Below are 13,787 nucleotides of genomic sequence, written 5' to 3' on the forward strand. Positions count from 1 at the left end.
TGTTGGACTGAGACCTGGGACATAGTGAGAGGGAGTGATTGCAAATCCTCCCTAATGCATACAGGAGGGCGGAGGTCAAGAGGAGGCCCAGCTGAGTATAAAGAAGCGCTGTCTTTGGTTTGGCTGGCTCATTCCTTCCTCGAGGTCCTCAGTGGGTGGCAATAGGGAAAGCCAGTAAGAACAACCATCTGGGTAGGTTTTGACTCCCAGCAGGCTTTTTGTTATAAATGTTATTTTTGGAAGAACCTTTACAGAGGCATGTTATCTGCCTCTTTTCTATTGGTAATCCAGAATTCTTTGGAATCCAGCAACCTAAACTAATCCAGGAAGTAGATTGCTGCCTTAGAATTCTCTATTTCTTTATCTTCTGGGTGTCAAAGAAACATATATATATATATATGTATGTATGTATATGTATGTATACGTACACACATACAGTCTGGCATGGCTTTCTTGAGTGGGGAAAAATTGGAAACTGCTGGCTGGCTAAGCAGTAACTTTTTCGGTTTTTCCCAAATCTCGTACAACTCCTTTCAGGAAGGCAGAACTAATGCCTGTTCCTAACTTGCTCTTGTATGTGTGCTTTCTGTTGGGTCTCTTCCTTGTGGACTATAGGGTGAGAGTGGCAGCAGTTTGGCATCTTTAAAGTTTGTGAAGTAAAAATGGGGCATCTGCAGATTTTCAGGCAGATGCTCAGGTTTATCTGAAGGTGTCACTAGTGAAATTGGCTCCCATTTCTCTACTCTCTACTCTCTGTTATGTGCAAATATGTCCTTTTTTGTATGGAACATATTGTGCAGGTTGTTGACTTTTGGTGTATATAGAGTCAAAAATTTTCATCTGGAGTTCATGGACTTCTAGTAGGTTCAGTGATTTTCTATAATGTATTCAAGAGAAACTTGGAATAACCTGCAGAATTTTGAGAATGTGTATGTGTAGGATCATCTTTTTGAGGACAAAGCCATAATTTATATCAGACATTCAAGGGGGTATATGACTCAAAATGGTTTTTAAAAATCTCAACTTCTTTAGATGTTTATCCTAATGATCTTTGCCATTCTTCTTCTACAAGGGAACATTGGAACTTGAGAGTCAAATGGGAAATTGCAAATTGCAAAATTATTACTGATTACCTTTTCTTTAATTTGAATAACATCCAGAATTTCTCTGATTTGGATACTTTTGTTTCTTTCCTAGAAATATATTCTGAATTAGAATTAAGAATGATAGAGAGTGATAGACGGATACTTGAGAAAACTTTATCTAATTTCAACAGTTTGAACACACGCCCTTTGCAAAGTTCCTACTCAAATATAAGACTTGACTTAAAGTTAATGAGTATGGGTGGAGCTTTGAAATGCCAGTTGTCATCACAAACTACCTTGGTAAAATGATGGCAGACCCAAAAGATACAAGCAAGCACCTCTAAAGCTACTCTAAAAATACATGAATGAAAACAACTTTATGAAATGTGCATCAAAGACCTTCAGTTCATGGCTGGGTCACTCAGTCATAAAATCTCTTTTCCATCACAGGTTATTAAGTTCCTACTTGATCAATCTTCGAGCCTGTATTCAAGGGTTACAATTTGAAGAATGGGTACCACTGAATTGATACCCATAAAGAATTTGCATCTCTGATGTTGCCCTAAGATTTTAAGAGATTTCAGGAACCTGGAAGATAAAACTAGGCCTCAAGCTTTCTTTTCTTATCTTCGCTCTATAATAGATACAGACATTAGATACAGAGCTGAGAGTAAAGGCTTTGTAGAAAGATCTTACTAAATGATATTTTCATAATTGATCCAGTCACTTCAACTGTGCACTCAAACAGCCATGCAGCAGCTCAGGAGAAAAATAACTGGATATGGTCCTGGTTTGGTAATTCACAGCCTAAGACTCAGGATCAGACAACAGCGACAACAGGTAAACTGTTCTGACTTTTGCTTCTCCATTGTCCTGATGCCCAGCCTTTCAGTATTAAGCAGAAGGACATCCATTACTATGCCAGAGTTTCCTACTGATGCTCCGTCACCATCCTTACTGAGAATAGGGTCTGGTACCGTTTCATTTATCAGAGCGGCCTGGGATATTACTGGATACCCCTAAACATCCTACTTGTTTTTCCTTTGGCAGTGTGCATATAGCATTAGAATTATTTTTCTTTCAAAGGCTTTGATTAGGAGATTCCTTCAGAAAATGTCCTCTTGGAAGAAGTCTATTAGACAATGAATGCTCCTATTTTATACTGATATAATTATCATAATCAATAATAATAGAGGGAAATATGATTTATGGATGGCAAGTTTAGGCCCTGGACATTTGTTGGACATCTAAAACTTTAACTGTAAAGTGCAAGAAGTGCCCTGTTGCTTTATATCAGCCTCTAAGCCTCTAACAAGCTCCCTGGATGTTTGACTATTAAATCTAAATCTCTATAAAGTTTTTGACTTGAAAGCTTTTGTGAGAAAAGATTCCAAGTCTATAACAATGGGATATTATGAGTGTATCTTCACTTATTAACTTAAGTTGGTGGAGGATATGGCCATATTTCAAAATAATTAGGTATTCTTTCTGCAAAAATAAAGTAATAAAAATGGTCATCAACATTTGTTAAGTGTATATATACTTATAACATTATGCTATGATTGCAGATCCTAGTGATTAAGATAATGCTGGAGAGAAAGGGGGGAGAAAGATTAAAGAATAAAGAATATTCTATTTTTAAATGACAATGTTTATCTTCGTAGGACAAACATTGTGAAGAAAATCTCTTCTCATCAGTGCTGCATGTTGGGTCATTTCTGGGTTTTCTTGAGAGCTGAAAAAAAAAGAAATCAAACTCACCTTCCTTTTGTATTTGGGAATTTAATGATGGTTTCTGCCTCAGCTGGAAATTTTGCTGTTTTTCATCTACAGTTATCTAATATTTTTCTGATGCACATTATGGTTACAGAAATGGCAGTCTTTGGAAGTTTTTGAATCAGGACTTCCACTTCTGGTCTTAGGAATGAGGTCACTGGGTCACTTCATCTCTGTCTTTCATTATTGATCATCCTATTTTCAAATACTGGGACTCAGCACATGCTGTCTGCTTCCCAAAATATGGTGTTGATATAAAATGTGACCATGGGCAAAGTTGCCAGAGAATCTGGACACTGAGTGAAGAAAAGTGGAAAGGCATCTCCTTCAATCTTCTGCCTCATATGTTGTTCTTCCATGTGTCTGGGATGCTGGGGTTGTATGTCTGGGATTGCTGGCAGAAATATCATACCCTAAATTCTTGGAGAATGATATTGATTAGCCAAGATAGAATGTGTAGAAGATGAAAGGCTATGGCTCTGAAGAGCTGGTTTTTAGAATCGTAGACTCCCAGATTTGGAGAGCATCTTAAATGGCTTAGTTCAATGAACACTTCTAATCATTTAATCTCTATGCAATTTTCCTGCTAAGTGATCTTTCTGATGGTGGAGAACATAATACTGTATGAACAAGCTCATTGTTGGATAGCTCAGATTATTATCTTTTCAAATCCAACATTTGGGAAAATATTCATCTCCCTGAAATTCTCATCACAGGTCCTGATTGGCTTTTGGGAGCATGGACAAAAATTGAATGCCTCTTATACATTATAGCCTTTCAAAATTCAAAGACAGCTTCTCAGGTCCTCCTTGAGATCTCTCTATTGTTTAGCCTTTTTGACTTCAGTAAAGTCAAGGTCTACCCAGCACAGTTTTTCATCTTTAAGATAAGCAGCATGAACCGGATGATATTTAAGTTCCTTCCATCTCTGACATTCTATGAATTCCAGTTTGGGCCTCTGAAAGAATTGGAACTTCTGTGCTTTTTCCCTTTCTCTCTGCCATCTATATCAAGTATAGATGACTTTCTTGGGTAGTAAAAGAGTAAGAGCATATACAGTGCTATTTGTTAGGACCTGATAATTAACCTTTCAACAATCAATCCGATTATGGTTGCAGCAGCTCTGCTGAGCACTAGCGGTACAAGTCCCAAAACAACAACCAAGAGGCAAGGAGCCCAGGACTGGTTTTCATGGTGGTTTCAACCATCAGAGCCCAAGAATCATCCTCACACAACAACAGTAATGGCTGGTAATGAGTTCTTATTATCTCATTTGTATGCTTTCTTGGCAATCTTCAATAATTCTCATTGACCTCAGAGATAGTGTCAAAGTCTAAAAGTCCATTCTGGCTTCACAAATCTTTTTGATGACTTTAGAAGGCTCATGAGCTCAGAAATATATATTTGATTTATAGTTCTAATAAGCAGATTTCTTCCTTGTACTTTGGAATTAATATAACCCAGTAAGAGGCTAATTAGGGAACTGTGAAAAGGGCCAGGTCTTTCTTGATGACTGAACAAAATTTTAACTCTGAAAGATATCCTAAAATAACCCTATATCATAAAAAGTTCTTCATTTTTCATGAGAAAATAAAATAGCATAGCTAAAGCCAACAAATTATAGAAAATCTCCATCAGTGGAATTATTCGTGGGGTGGGCACTAATAGTATGCAAAGAATGGCCATTCCAAAAGATAACATGAATCTCAAAATGTAGGAAACCCTTTTCATCAGAGAGACATCTTCTCCAATAACCACTGAAAAAGAGGTGGAGGGTATCCATCTCCTTTCCTATGATTGCATCCAAGAGTAAGAATTTCTCAAAATCTTGGCTACAGTCCACTTTAGCCAACCCTTTTGATAAACCAGTAAATGTCAGACATGATTTCTTTGTTAACTGACTTTTTTTTTTGCTGTATGCTAAAGTACTGTTGGGAACTGCAATGTAGATTTCATTCACATCAGAGCTACAGTGATCTGATACTAGAGAAGATCAAAAGCAAATTAGCAAATTGTGAATACAGCTATAGGATTTTAGAAGTGATTTAGAAAGAGAAGAACTAGGGTTTTCTGATAGTGGCTTGACAAAGCAAATAGGCACAGATGAAACCTTTCCATCCTAGCTTCACATCCTAGTTTTAGTGGCATATGCTTAATAAGTTAATAATAAATGCATCTGAAAGCATAGGGGAGTGTTTATTGGCCTGTTTTTTCTTTTTCTTTTTCTTTTTTGGTGGGGTTATGTCTGTATTTATTCTTTTAACTTCCTTAAAGAGAATATTCAGTTGTAAAGACCAGAGCCAGTTGTTTTTAGATGTATATATTAGCGTCAGAGACCAGGCTATAAGAATTCGGGGTATACAAGTCAAATGTCTCAGTTCCTTCTTACAGTCTTGGGAATTCTGTTATATATTCTGTGCCTTATTTTCTTCCTTTGTCAAATGGGTTATTTGGCATCCAGCTCAGCCACTAACACAAGTCACCACAACAGGTACGGATTCAAATATCATCTCAGCAGGCTGGGAGCCAACTGAAGAAAATGAAGATGAAAGAGACAAACACCCCAGTTATTCTGGATCAGGCATTGATGATGATGAAGATTTTATCTCCAGCACCAGTAAGAATAATCAATTACGGTAGAACCATTTATGCAAGGCTTACCAATTAATCTGAGTGATGCCTGAAAATATCTGTCTTGGGAAATAGTTAATATGAAAAATGAGCATAAGCCTATGATCACACTTTCATTATACCTTGATGAGATTATGAAGGAAAAAATAGATTTTTTATAAATGGAAGCCAGAACATATTTGGATAGTATTATAGTTCTGAAAGGAGTTAAAGGGGAAAAATATTTTTTATAAAATTCCTAATGCCTCATATTCTTTTTGTTATGTTTATTTATGCATTCTGTGCTACAGATTCTCTTTGACTTACTGAGCTTTCTCAGAGAATGGCTTAGTAAAATATTACAACAAATACTCATTGTGTACATGCTGGGCCAGGTGCTAGGAACAGAAAGATGAGAAAAGCCAGAGCTCTTGCCTTCGAGGAGCTCATGGTCTATTGAAGCAATGGACTGGGAGAATGTGAATGCGAGGGTATTAAAAGGTACAGATGATCTTAAATTGGAGACTTACAAGGTGCTAGAAAGGTTTAAAAGATGGGAACCAGAACTCAGGAGTTGTTTTAATCAAAATCTGGTTGAGGTCAAGAGCACTAATCCAGAGCCCTAACAAATGAACTGGGCACCAATATAATAGAAATGTCTATGGAAAAGAAGGGCAAATGTTAGCTGAGTTTTAACAAAACAATGCTAATTATGAAAAATAAATAGTGAAACCACTGTATAATGGTTTCCAAATTTATGACAATTATAAATGGAAATTGAGTTAAAAATATCCTTTTTAAAAAGGCATGCAAAAATATTCTGCCAGAATGACTGAGGTTCCTCTATGTACCTGTAATAATCTAAGATACTGCTGCATAGAGAGGACAGTCCTGAACCTGGATCTATCACAGCTCTGCTTTTGCTCAGAGAAGGTGTTCCTTTGGGGTGCTACACGAGCTCTCTCAGGTCACTGAAGTTCTGTCTGTCCTACTGACACCTGAGAGTAGCATTCCCAAATAGTAGGGTCCAAAAATCACTTAGGCCTTAAAGACATCTGAGTATATGGCACTGATACAACAAATACTCAAGATGAACTAGATGCTTTATACTGAAGCTTTGAAGTGCTGTATTCCTTAGCCTGGACCCCTCTGCAGAGCTTAGTCTGTGGAACAAGGAAACTCTTTTTAGTAATTTCAGAAGAAAACCAGAGAACCCCAAACACTGGAGCTTTACTATTAACACTGTCTCCTGGGTTCAGGATGTAGACCTGATCCTTGATGTGTGATGAACAGTACAAATATGGTCTTAACACTTATGAAGCTAAACTGTCCTGGGTGGCAATACAAACAGATCAACCTGAAAATAAAATGCGTGATCAAGCTCCAGGGGAACACTTCTGTGGTATTTTTCATCTCCGTGGCATATTTTCCAATTTCAGCAGGATGCCTCCTTTCTTCTGTAGGTATATGATAACTGACATTTTTTCATGCTTATTGAGAATGTACTTAAGGATTCTAAAGCTGATTTTCTTGTGAAATAGAGCTGATAGTATTACAGTTCTGAAAGGAGTTTTGCATTACTTGGGTACCAAAATAAAGTTTGAAAGCATTGGGATGGATTTGCAAATAATCTTTTCTCAAAAGTTACTGATCTTGATGTTGTCATGATCCTTCTGTTGGGTGCATCTCCTATCCTAGCCCTATCATTTGGGGTGACTGTATCAGGGCTGGGGATAGATGCCTCTTTTTTATTTTTCGGGGAGCTGCTGTGATGGTGGTTGGTTACCTGTGGTGTTTCTCTACAAAATGTATGCATCTTGTTTCTCTTTCATTGGCTATGAATGGCTTGCTCATGAAATGCTTTTTATCTGAAGAGAATGCCATAGGTGCTTGATAAACACTTGGAAATGTATAGCTAAATCATATGGCTGTTAAAGGTAGATACTCTCTTTCTTAGAATCGATCATCCATTGGAAAACTCTGACTGTTCATGGTGTTTCTTTTCCTACCAAAACGACTAACGAAATAAAGTGGTCATCATGATATAACTTTCAGGTATCCTCTTAGGCTGAGGATCTACATGTAGCACACTTGGCGGGGATGCAAATGATTGGGGTTGTCAGGTGCAGAGGGCCGTCACAGACTGCATGGATGCGCAAAGCTCTGACATCTGTGGTTCTCCTTGGTGGAGGGCTGGTGTTTTCAAAGCTGTTCTTCCTTCTGCTGCATCTTCTTTGGCTCCTTTGTCCAGAAGATCTCATGTTCTGACCCCAGCATTTCCTATGACAGAATGCCAAGAACACTGAGGTGCTTCACAGTGTGGCTGAATCAAGCTGAAGGCCCTCTCTGCTTTCCCTCCATTTCCACTGAACCATCTATAGAACCGGGTATAGATGATTCACTGTATAGACTAAAGAAGGGAGAAATTTGCAAACAAGTGGTGAAGGCTCAAGAAATAACTTTTTCCTAATTACTTCAATCATCATTATCACAGTTTCAACTACATCACGGGTTTTTAACCACCCAAAACAGAACCAGGATTGGATGCAGTGGAGCACAGGCCATTCGAGTCCAGAAGTATTACCTCAGACAACCACAAGGATGACTGGTAATGGGTTATGCATACTTAAAGATTTTTGTCTTCAAAGTCTATGATGTTGCAAAGTTCAATCATTGGGACACAGTGGGAAGTTTAGGTAATGTCTCATTACAAATTCCTAGGGAACTTCCATGAGGATCTTTAGTTCGATTTAGGAGTCATTTATCAATCATACCATTTGGGCACAAGATATTTTCTGTTACTTCATTATAAAAATGAATATGTATGGTGCTTTCCTTGACAAAGTGGTTATAGTGGAATAACAGGTACTTATTAAGCAGTTCCATGCCTGTTGGTTTTCTCTTGGGAGAGGTTAGTGAAGTCACTCAAAAGTAGCGAGAGAAGATGCTCAAAGGTACTGCTTAGGCATTGAAACATTAAATAGCATGTACTTTAATGGAAGAACAGAACCATCAAAGGTTGGTTGCTAAAAAGTCACAGTATATATAACCATCATCACGGCAGATGTGGACAGAAGTGGCACCAGTGATTATGGAGAAAACTGGACCCAGGACCCACACTCTCCTCTCATTCACCATGAGCATCATGAGGAAGAGGAGACCCAGCCTTCTGCAAGCACAAGTAAGAAGGATGGCAGTCAGCAGTTCTGGCTTAGATGGGTTAGTGAGGTCATTCTAAAGAATACGGAGGGCTTATTTTAGACATTGGCACATCTTCTATTTCCGCATTGTAATTTCTTTATCCCCAGAGCATGAAAAATTGCCATATCTGCACACAATCTTGAGAAATTGGAAGAAAAAGGCTAACTTGTTAGGGTGCACAAGAGGCCAAAATGTTTTTAAAAAGTTAAAATGTTTTAAAAAGATCTGAAGTATGGTTTTTTAATCAAAGATTCCTAGAGGTTCCATTTGGGTGATTTGTATGTTCATGGTATATGATGTATTAACATATTATGAAAAGTGTGTTCTTTTGGTGCTTGGCAGTGGGGTCTGGAAGGAAAGCTTGACAAGTTCAATGATCTTTGGAATCCTTACTTGCTATGAAGATCCTTGATGCAGCCATTTTCTTTTTCACATTCTGTTCCACACCGCATTGTAGATAAGCATCCTTTGTACTCTGGAGGAATGCCAATAGTCCAGATGACATGCATTTGAATTCTGTGGCTGTTCTTCCTGTTTTTAAGCCCAGCGTAAATTTAGGAAGGTTTTGTTGCTGCTATTTCTACTTACATGCAAACATCTCAGGTTTTCTAAAATGATCTCAAGTCTCACGACTGGATTATGAAGACAGGATCAAAAAAGTAAGAAGTATATACTCCTCTTCATTCATCTGTCTCTCAGGGAGATGACTATCATATTTGGAATAAAAGAAGCTTTAGTTTAGGATAACATCTTGTAGCATTTTTAAAACTATGGTTCAACCATCATTTGCAGAACTTTGGGCACTCCTAAAGCAAAAGTAGTGTAAGAAACAGCCACTTAGGAGACAAAGAAAGAATCTAAAGGGGCTTGGGAAGCCATGTTTTGAGAGATGTCTGCAGACAAGAAAAGAAATATTTTGGACATCAGCCAGGTCAAGTCCTGGGCATTGTCCTAAATTTGATATATGCATGACTATTATGAGCTAACAAAAGAGTCTTCTCATAGAAGAAGGAAATAAAAAAGCAAAAGTCTCTTCAGAGTGTGATTCTCACAGTGTATCTTAGAATTACTGAAGACAGTTTGTACTTAAAAGTCAGAAAACTATCCAAGAAGCTCAGAATTAATAAGCATCATTACTGAGGGGAGTCACATAGCCCATTATCACACACACTGAAAATGAAGCACCCATGAATTTGCCTAATATGAAAGATGGGATCATCACTGGTGGACAGTTGGAAACTGATGTAACAGCCCCTAACAGGGAAAGCAGGAGCTGCCGCAGCCAGTCTCTTATCAGTACTTGCAAAGCATAGAGATTCTGGTTAGTGAACTCTGGGCTTAACCAAAAGAGCATGAAAACTGCTAGAAAAGAGTCAATCTTCATATTTTACAATGGAAATCATATACTCTGTTAGCTCATCTGTTGAAAATAACAGGGAGTTTCTGGGTGTTTAAAGGATTATTGTGCTTATAAACAGATATAGAAAGAGTACAGAGTAGTGTATGGTATACATGCATTTCTATTTTTATTTATCTTTTAAAAAATTTCTGAATAGGCAGCCTCTGTCTGCATTAATTTTTCTTATTTTGTAATTACACTAGGTGGTTTTTCTAGCTTCATTATGTGTCAGGTGGTAGTGTTTTAGTCAGTGGGAGGTAAAACTTGAGATTTGAGGGTTTCCTCCCTCTGGATAACCAGTTAACCCCAGGAACATTTTGGCCACTGCCAGGGTAAAGCAAGGACAATAAGTTTTAGTTTTTAAATGTCTTTGCTATTACTAAACTACAGGTATCATTTTCTAAAATAATGACATACAATCAGTTTTACAAGTTGCAAAATACCCTTTGGCTTGGCAAGTTTGCAAGCTCTCATTTGCTTGATGAGTTAAGAATTTACTCTTAGTTGCTAGAGATGAAAATTTCAGTGGCTTTCTGATTTTTCCCAAAGGCACCTGATACAATTTTATCCCACTCATTTGTTTCTTTTACAACTGGACAATTACAACACTGAGTGGTTGAACTGCTAAGCCTGTCACACATTCCTATTATTTATATAATGCCAAACACTGGCAGGAATAGTTTTCTTCTACTGAGTTAGTTTTGTGAAAAAGTTATTTTGGCAACTTTAGGTGCCACATTGACATAAACTCATAATGTGTCAGTGGAACAGCATCAAAGTCATTCCCAACATCTTTCATAGTAGGCAAATCCATGGGTGCTTCATTTCCAGTGTGTGTGATTACGGGCTACATGACTACAATCAGAGAAGACCTCCTAATTGGCTTCAATTGTCACATATTTCTCTCCCTAAAATCACTGGAGCAAGTCCATTCTTTGAACAAACAGATCTCTCAGACAGGATATATGAATCCATAGTCTCAGTATAAGAATAATACTGGGAATTCTTAGACTGTGGTCTAGTCCTAACTGTATTAATCTGGCTATGGGATTTTGAACACATCAAAACCTCTTTCGGTCCCAGTTTTCCCATCCAAAAAAGACTGGGCTCTTTGTTTTCTTACATCCCTTTCAGAATATCAATGACCTCTCTCCTTGGTGCCTTTCTTTCTTATATTCCCTTTCAAGTGTATAGCCCTTAAAGTAGAAGATGTGTGTTGGTAAAGAAATCAAACAATAATGGCTCACAACTGACATTTCTTCTCACAGCTCAGGCAACCCCTAGTAGTGCAACAGAAGAAACAGCCACCGAGAAAGAGCAGTGGTTTGAGAATGGATGGCCTGGGGAATATCCCCAAATGCCAGAAGACGACTCTCATTCAACAGCAGGGACAGCTGGTAATGGATGGTTTAACAGGCAAAAGTGGGTGGAAACTTCTTTTGGGTTAAATATTGAGCACTGAGGACACTGAACAAAAAGACCTTGAAGGAATTGTCCCGAGATGTCAAAGTTCCTTAATAAATGATGATGTGTTCAACACAGACCCAACCCTTAAATGCTTATAACAAATCACCCAAACAGGAATGCATATGAGCACATGAAGGACACACAGAGAATACGCCCTTGCGTTGGTCACCTTCAGAACTAGTTTTGGGCAGACCCTAGTGAGACTGTAGCCTAGACTCTGATCTTAAAATACTTCACATGTTCAGAATGACATGGGAATGCAGCACTCTGTGATGTGAATCCAAGCTTTACAACATGGTTCTATGAAACAGTGGGTTCGTTAGAAAGCATTTGGTCAGAACCCCAATGTTTGAAGAAATGGATCCTGCCATTTTGAGAAAAATACCTGTCTAATGTCATTTAGCCCTTTTTGTCAGGTCTGTTTGCAGATTTGTCCTTGAATGTACAATGTTTTCTTAGGAATACAAAAAACACACCTTCTCTATTCTTAAATTGTGCAGTTGTGGAAATTAGACTCGACATCATCTCTGTGATGCCTGATAACTTGGCTCTGCAAGCTCCTATGCATGATTCTTATGTCTGTGTGACAGATATATATATAAGGCATCCTGCCTTATAAGAGAATGTGAATTCCATATTCTCACTTGGGTATCAGTGAGGAATATTCCATGTCTCCCTTTGCAATATAGACTATAATGCATAATGTCCTTCCAGTGTGTGGCAACTTCTGAATGCATACCTGGCAAAGCGATGAATTCAGTGACTGGCTATGTGGTGCGGTTATTGCTAAGGGTCTACTATTAACCTTTTCTATCTATACTTTTCCATTGGCTCAGAATGAAGCAAAAGCATGTGCTACATTCTTATATGTCAGTTATGCCATAAATCCCATTGTTAGAAGGTAATGCTTCTAATGGATTCCATTCATGCTTTTGACATGAATGGCATTTACTTTCACATTTATCTCATGGGAAGTTGTTATCTGGTTCCTTCTTTAAATCACTACCAACCTAATGTGCATTTCACTGGGTTGTGGTTGTCTCAGAATGATGTGTGTGTGGACAGTTCCTCCTTCAGGGGTTGGTGGCAACATGGCACGGGTCAAGAACTACTTCTTCATCTTCCCTTGATGTCTATAACTCATCCTCTATCTACTGAAGGAGGCATTAATGCTTTTGTGTCCTGATTGCTGAGACAATGAGCATTAATGAACCCATACCTGCTAAAACATTCTGTATCTATGCGACTTCCTGGCCCTCTATACAAGGAAGACGGTTTAAGACGGTTTCATTGTCTTGTCTAGAGAGTCAACTCTTTTTAAAAATATCACTGTATCCCTTGCCAAGTGTCAACTAACACTTTGACAATTGCTTGAACTGCATGCTCACAACAGCCTCAGCCCATGACAGCCATCCAAATCAAAGAATGACAACACAGCATCAAGACGACAGTTCCTGGACTTACTTCTTCGACCCAATCTCACATCCAATGGGACACGGTCATCAAACAGAAAGATGGATGGGTAATAACCCCTGAACTCTTTTATATATTATGATTTTGAAAGCCATCAAATAACTATTTTCTTAGAAATATGCCCTTAGTTTTAGATCAGTCTACTTTCCTAAAGAATTTGAAATTTTTGCAAAAATTAATTTTCCTGGTAGGAATGATAAGCACATTCATCTGAATATGAAACCCTGTGGGATGAGAGGGAAGAATTTGGCAGGAGTGTTAAAGAATTAGTTCTAAAATGGTGGGAATGGAAGTTGTTTTCTCTGAAGAAGGAACAGTGATTTATTTTCTTTTTATTTCTAAGTTCAGGGTTTTTAAAAGAATGAACTGATTAACTCCATTTCCATTGTAGACCATTGTAGATCACAGAAATGTAACATTCCAGAGGATATAACTTGTCTATGGTAGCCAAATCTTAGAGGCCAAAAACATGAGTTCTCATTCCAAAGAAGTAACTAAGAAGCTCAGAAAACTTTATTATTTACTCTTACTACATTTAGAGATAAAACCCTGTGCTTAAGGTTTAGACCACTCTTAGCCCTTAATAAATATTAAAAATTTAGGGAAAGACAACTTTTACATAGGATGGAATCCCTGTTTTCTTAAATACCATTCTTATTCACCTATAAGCAATTTTAAAAAAACACAATTAAATGAGAGAGTGAAGAAGATACTAGTTCTATAAGAATGGAAGATTATGATTTTATCTGACCAATTTTTATATTTAAAAGAAATTG

At 37.8% G+C, this 13,787-nt stretch overlaps 1 protein-coding gene across 14 annotated transcripts in view; it reads left to right on the forward strand.

Annotated features, from left to right (window-relative positions):
• The window catches only part of CD44 (CD44 molecule (IN blood group)), an 81,598-nt gene that overhangs the window by 47,032 nt on the left and 20,779 nt on the right, over positions 1–13,787 (forward strand). For 3 of the 14 annotated variants that reach the window (XM_017678455.3, XM_017678457.3, XM_017678453.3), the window contains exons 6-11: positions 3,980–4,111; positions 5,353–5,478; positions 7,966–8,079; positions 8,536–8,652; positions 11,340–11,468; positions 12,932–13,060. The exons of 1 other annotated variant lie outside the window; for it this stretch is intronic. In XM_017678455.3, coding sequence (XP_017533944.3) covers positions 3,980–4,111; positions 5,353–5,478; positions 7,966–8,079; positions 8,536–8,652; positions 11,340–11,468; positions 12,932–13,060 — 747 coding nt within the window. The remainder of the gene's footprint in view (positions 1–3,979; positions 4,112–5,352; positions 5,479–7,965; positions 8,080–8,535; positions 8,653–11,339; positions 11,469–12,931; positions 13,061–13,787) is intronic. 10 more of the 14 variants (XM_017678456.3, XM_017678454.3, XM_073216393.1 and 7 more) reach the window with 8 other exon arrangements.

Source organism: Manis javanica, chromosome 11 (genome assembly GCF_040802235.1).
Source record: "Manis javanica isolate MJ-LG chromosome 11, MJ_LKY, whole genome shotgun sequence".
In the NCBI taxonomy this organism is placed as follows: Eukaryota; Metazoa; Chordata; class Mammalia; order Pholidota; family Manidae; genus Manis; species Manis javanica.